This window comes from Cyphomyrmex costatus, unplaced genomic scaffold (assembly GCF_001594065.2).
Source record: "Cyphomyrmex costatus isolate MS0001 unplaced genomic scaffold, Ccosl1.0 scaffold97, whole genome shotgun sequence".
In the NCBI taxonomy this organism is placed as follows: domain Eukaryota; kingdom Metazoa; phylum Arthropoda; class Insecta; order Hymenoptera; family Formicidae; genus Cyphomyrmex; species Cyphomyrmex costatus.
The window spans coordinates 2,327,307-2,332,943 of NW_017280561.1; the positions used below are offsets into that span (position 1 = coordinate 2,327,307).

General features: G+C 33.0%; 3 protein-coding genes across 3 annotated transcripts; 1 reads left to right on the forward strand and 2 right to left on the reverse strand.

Moving 5' to 3' along the window:
* The first annotated feature begins 743 nt into the window (after positions 1 to 743).
* LOC108782162 (uncharacterized) lies at positions 744 to 2,127 on the forward strand. The gene is made up of 4 exons (XM_018550342.1): positions 744 to 880; positions 1,323 to 1,582; positions 1,665 to 1,788; positions 1,926 to 2,127. The coding sequence occupies exons 1-4, from the start codon at positions 754 to 756 to the stop codon at positions 2,078 to 2,080; spliced, it is 666 nt and encodes a 221-aa protein (XP_018405844.1). The 5' UTR covers positions 744 to 753; the 3' UTR covers positions 2,081 to 2,127.
* Positions 2,128 to 2,668: 541 nt separating this feature from the next.
* LOC108782159 (putative nuclease HARBI1) lies at positions 2,669 to 3,255 on the reverse strand. The gene has a single exon (XM_018550339.1). It carries the CDS (start codon positions 3,221 to 3,223, stop codon positions 2,678 to 2,680), a length of 546 nt encoding a protein of 181 aa, XP_018405841.1. The 5' UTR covers positions 3,224 to 3,255; the 3' UTR covers positions 2,669 to 2,677.
* Positions 3,256 to 3,557: 302 nt separating this feature from the next.
* On the reverse strand, positions 3,558 to 4,548 carry LOC108782060 (uncharacterized). Its single transcript, XM_018550211.1, has 3 exons — positions 4,114 to 4,548; positions 3,884 to 4,024; positions 3,558 to 3,750 (listed from the first exon to the last, which is right to left on the reverse strand). Exons 1-3 carry the CDS (start codon positions 4,299 to 4,301, stop codon positions 3,558 to 3,560), a joined length of 522 nt encoding a protein of 173 aa, XP_018405713.1. The 5' UTR covers positions 4,302 to 4,548.
* Positions 4,549 to 5,637: the final 1,089 nt, after the last annotated feature.

The window sequence follows — 5,637 nt, forward strand, 5'->3', positions numbered from 1 at the left end:
AGGGTGCGTTCCACTAAACGTCCGCAACGCTCGCGGCGCCCGCAAACCAGTTCCACATAACGACCGCGATCGTCGCGGTCGCGATCAAAACGTCATAGATGACGTCGTTAATCGCGACCGCATCGAGCTCACGACGCTCATGGTCTTTAGGTGGGTCGGCGTGGTCGTTTGTCGTTTCCGCGCCATTTTTGAAATTCTCCTTAAGGCCTTTCAGGTTATTTATTGGCACTGACGGTTTTGTTTTTGATGTTTGGAAAAGAGACAATTGGTGTCTCAAACAACAGGAAGGTTAAAGTTACGGTTAACGCTTTTTTACGTGCAAAGGCCTTTAATATTAGTGAGATGTAAGATGGCCACGGAGAAAGTATCATTTTATGATCCTGTCAAAAACTCAATGATTGAGGTACAATTATCACCAGAAGATGCTATTCGAGTTTATAAAGGTAAGTAATTTATGTAATTCCATATTGATTATAAACAAAGAACTTGTACAAATATCATTGTTTGTAAGGTTAACCTTCTCATTAGAATTTTCTCGGTTGTAATCCGTTTAACACTACAAATACTTTTGTATTTTTCTCCTTTTTAATAAAAAAAAGAAGAGATAAAACGTTTTAATAAAAAAAAAAGAAGAGGTAAAACACTTTAAAGCCTTTGTAGTATCTTAATATTAAATAGTGTTATGCTTTTTTCTAATATTAAATAGTTATGTTTTTTTCTAATTTTTTAGACGTGATGTTTGCAACGTCAGTGATGAATGCTGCTCTTCATGAGCAATCATCCCAAGTAATAGCAGACAATTCATTATCAGCTGTAGAACCAGAACAGCAAGAGTGTAGTACAGAAGAAAGTGTCACCAATCTTGATTCTGATGATACAGGTATATCAAAATTCTATAAATCAGTCACAGCTTCAATCCTTTAAGGGCCTTGTCACCAAGCTTCGATTAACTAATCGGCCTAGTAACTTTGCAGGTTTCTGACTGAAGCTGATGTCGGAGCTGAGCTCACATTAATTCTCCGACATCAGCTTCAGTTGGAAACCTGCAAAGTTACTAGGCCGATTTAAGTTAATCGAAACTGATGACAATGGCCCTAAGCCCAAGATACAATGCTTAAGGCGACTGTTACCAACGCCGATTAACTTAATCGACGATTAGTCCATTGGAATTGACCAATCGCATTTATCATTTAATTTTGACGACAGACGCAATTGGTCAATTCCAATGGACTAATCGTCGATTAAGTTAATCGGCGTTTAATCGGCGTTGGTAACAGTCTCCCTTAAAACAATTAATAACATATTATATTGCATATTTCTAGGATCTCTCTATAGGTGGACAACATCTTGTGTATTACTCTTGCTTCAAACCTACAAGGAAAACGAGGAAAAATTCACCAATGGGAAACAATCCCAAAAGAAAACATGGGAGGAGATTTCCAAAATATTAAAATGTAAAGGACATAATATAACTGGGCTAATGTGTGCTGCCAAATTGAGAAGTTTGAAGAAAACTTACAAATCAATCAAGGACCACAATAATAAGTCAGGCAATGATAGGAAGTCTTGGCAATTTTTTGAGGTATGGAAACAAGGAAATAGGAGATTTGCAAGTTCCAACATCTTCTTAATTGTTCTAATATACATTATATCTTTTTTTAAAGATCATGGATGAAATTTTTTCCAAAAAAGCATGGTGTGTCCCTGTGGCCATTGCATCTTCATCAGGCCTATCTAAAACGCATGAAAAAGAGAATAATATTAAATCTGATAGTGAATGTACAGTTGGTAAGTTTATCATTTTGTAATGTCTGTGAATTTTCTTGAATTAATTAATTCAGTTTATTTTCTCATCACTTTGTATATACATGATTGTAAATTTATATGATTAGATTCATGAAAACTCGTTTTAACTTTTTTTTTAGAGCCATCAAGATCCAAACAGAATATGTCCACACTGCTTGCTAAAAGATTAAGACAAAAAGAAGAACATGAAGAAGCAAAAAAAAAACGACACAAAGACAGGATGGAAATGGATGAAAAATTTCTGTCAGTTCTCGAAAAGTTAGCCAATAAATAATTTAGCATTTATTATTCATTGCATCACTGTGATAAATGTGCCAATGACAGAGAGTAATAATGATTCGTTTATTTTTATTTTAAACGTATTTTAATTTTGTTTACTTTTTTAAATACTGCTTGCAATCTAAAGTTAAATAATAAGGTAACCATTTTCAGTTTGTTATAAGATTAATAAACGTGCCACTTAAGTATTTTATTTACTAATATAAATTTAAGTTATACTTCTAAAAATTATTTGTGAACATTTACTGTCAGGCCTATTTATATATAAAGTTGTATTTTAGTTTTGATTGCAATGAGTTTCAGGACTGATGTGAGTGGAATAAAAATATAAGATATTATTTTATAAAATACTCTGTTATAAATATTTCAAATTATACGATAACATTACATTTGTTAATATTAGGTACAATTTTTTTATTAACATTTTATATTATTTGAATATTTATTGTATACTACAATATTTGTATACTATAGTAATATATTACTTTGCTATCAGTGCCAGAATTTATAAATAAAAACATCAGTACTTTTTCTGATAAACATATTTTTATTGTATTATCATTGATATCATTACCAATACAATGCCCATAGGTTATCTACGAATCAAACTATCCATAATCAAATTTCTTTTGTAAACCGCAATATTTTGTCTTGGTTGATGCAAAACGTTGTCATCTGTCACGTTTTCTTCTGAAAGTGAAGGTAATATAACAATATCTATTTCATCTCCTCGTAATGTGCAAATGTTGTGAATTACACAACATGCTACAATATATTCTGCCATCAAGTCGACTCTCGACATTGGTAAACAGTGCAATAAGCTTCGCATACGTCCTTTTAATAAACCAATGCACCTCTCCACTGATACTCTTGCTGCTGAATGTCTGTAATTGTAATTGTTCTGTCTCTCATTAAGATGACCATTGTCTCGAAAAGGGGTGAGCAGATGTTGATGCAGCTCATATGCAGCATCACCCAAAATGTGGCTGTCTGTAGGAAACTTCTCATCGTCGTTTAAAAAGTCTGCCACTTCCGATTGCCGAAAAACTCTTTGGTCGTGGACAGAACCAGGATAACCAGAGTAGCAGTGTGTGATTAAAGTTCTATGATCACAAATCAACTGCAAATAGATGTACATATATTAACTGCGTTCGGCAATATAAATCTGTGGCGTCGAAGTGCTCTTATATTATAGCATATGTCACATGCACTATAGAAATTGAAAAATTGTTGAAAATAATAAAACTCGTAATAACGCGTATAAATGTGTGTTTTTTTTCTAACATTACGTTATATTACTGAATAGTACGAGTTATGTAAATAAAAATGAACTATTAGTAACAAATCCCAAATTTGTATCACAATGTTAAATAATTAATTTAATAATGTTTAATAATTAATTTATTACACGTTAAATAATTAATTTATGATACAAAAGTTTATATGTACAAGTTTATATATAATTAGATTAATTATTCTTTCAAGATGGCCCCAATAACTCTTGGAAATCCACTAGCTTCTTCAAATCCTTTCATCACAGTGATAGCACGATTACCACTAGGCCATTGAATAAATCTTGCCGACCTTTTAAACACAGCATGAGTGACTCTTCGTACAGCCCTCAGAGCAGTTGCTCTGCCTACATCAAATCGATCACAAATCGATCTGTAACAAAATAGTACTAAATTAATCAAAATTAATCAGATATTGCAGATTTCAACATAAATTTATTATGAACATAGAATTCATAAATGAATTTTATTTAATACAATCAAACCCTGAATTTGTGCATCATTACCTATATGAATCCATCGTAGCCATCTTCCAAAGGGCAATCATTAACTGTTGGCGTGCAGGTATTGTAGGACAGCCTTTTACTTTCCTAATTAAATCCTGATGAATAATTTGAAGGAGGTATTGAAATGTAACTTTTGACATTCTGCAAATAATAGGATCAAATTTGTATCAATAATTCACATTTTTAAATAATCTAAACAAATTTAATGCATCTCTTAAATAATCACTGACCTGAAATGGCTTTTAAAATCATAATCCGTATAACGGTCAACAACGTCAATATAATTTATAATGCGCACACGTTTCTGAATTCTTTTTTTCCTCAAATCTACTTCCCAATCTTCATCGGAACTCGATGAGCTCTCAGATATATAATTTCTTCGGCGCAATATGCCAATCACATGGGCGTCCATTATCATTCACACAATGTTCTTCTTCTTTTTTTCTAATATAAATGGCCCGGTCCTCGTTGATGAGGTAAAACTTACTAGGCACAATCGAAGACGGCAACGCTTTTCAAAAAAGATTATACAACACTTGGTTAAGTCCGCCTCAAGCGATCTCTCAAGACTTACACACAATCCGTTCCACTAAAGATTTCGCCAGCAGCGCCCACAAGCTAGTGGAACGGTAAATACTGCGATCATGGTCGTGGTCGTTGCGGACTTTAAGTGGAACGCACCCTTAGAGACCCTCTAACAGAGACTAGCCATCAGGGGGCCACTTTTGATTGGTCCGCCATTTCCTAGCGATTCCCGCTCGTATTGAAATTTCAATTACTGCATTTACTTGGAATGTAAATAGTATGTAATGATAAATATTATAGAAATATTAAAACCGTGCTTTTTATATTAATATAAATAATATACGTCAAATAAAAAAAAACATGTCAAGTTTTATCGTCAGTTATATACATCTTTATCTTTAAATAACTTTGTTATAATAGCTGTTTTTTGACATTTATGATTTAATTTTTGACTTTGTTATTAAATTTTAAACATTGACTCTTATATTGTCTTCGTTCTTTTTGTTTATACGTTAAATAATTTCTATATTTAATATTTTCTCTTTCTTAATTCTATTAAATCTTTTTCAAATAAAATTAAAGTAAGGTTAGGAAATCAGTGACAAAAGTACAAACACTTAACATTTGTAAAATTTATTTAAAAAAGGTGTGTACTGCCAATGATTTACTGTCATATCTTCTATTAATATTAGTATTTTTCTTACTTAATGTTCTTAATTTGAATACGACAAACTTTCTAATAATTTTAGGAAACAATTGATAATTTAAAACATATTTAGCCGTAACCTGACTAAAGACAGATATTAAATAATTTTTCCAGAATTGTGCAGTGCAATCTCTCATTTTTATTGTTATTATTTTGTACTGAGCAAAAACCACGAACACAACCTTGAATCAACTCAAATCAACTTGAATAAACGGTCACATACAAACGCACATATTCGTGTGAGTGAAAGAGTGAAATGGCCTATATTTCTCTCTCACTTGTAGGATTTCGCTAGGAAATACCGGACTCGCCTGATGGCCAGTCTCTGTTAGAGGGTCTCTACTGTGACTCCGTGTTGATGGGTAGCGATACCGAATTAGTCGGTGGCTAGCAAAACTGGTAGTACGCTACTGGTTATACACACAAATGCAAGTTCATGTCCGTGTGCTCATTTTCGGGTAGAAGGAGAGCGCACACACATGGGTTCATGCTTGTGTGTGTGTATAGCGCCTCGCCATGGTAA

Coding starts and splice junctions, on each gene's coding strand:
- LOC108782162 (XM_018550342.1), top strand. CDS start 754: ATGAATGCTGCTCTTCATGAGCAATCATCCCAAGTAATAGCAGACAAT. Junction 881..1,322: donor TCTTGATTCTGATGATACAG/GTATATCAAAAT, acceptor GCATATTTCTAG/GATCTCTCTATAGGTGGACA. Junction 1,789..1,925: donor TGATAGTGAATGTACAGTTG/GTAAGTTTATCA, acceptor CTTTTTTTTTAG/AGCCATCAAGATCCAAACAG.
- LOC108782159 (XM_018550339.1), bottom strand. CDS start 3,223: ATGTACATCTATTTGCAGTTGATTTGTGATCATAGAACTTTAATCACA.
- LOC108782060 (XM_018550211.1), bottom strand. CDS start 4,301: ATGATAATGGACGCCCATGTGATTGGCATATTGCGCCGAAGAAATTAT. Junction 4,025..4,113: donor GATTTTAAAAGCCATTTCAG/GTCAGTGATTAT, acceptor TATTATTTGCAG/AATGTCAAAAGTTACATTTC. Junction 3,751..3,883: donor GCTACGATGGATTCATATAG/GTAATGATGCAC, acceptor ATTTTGTTACAG/ATCGATTTGTGATCGATTTG.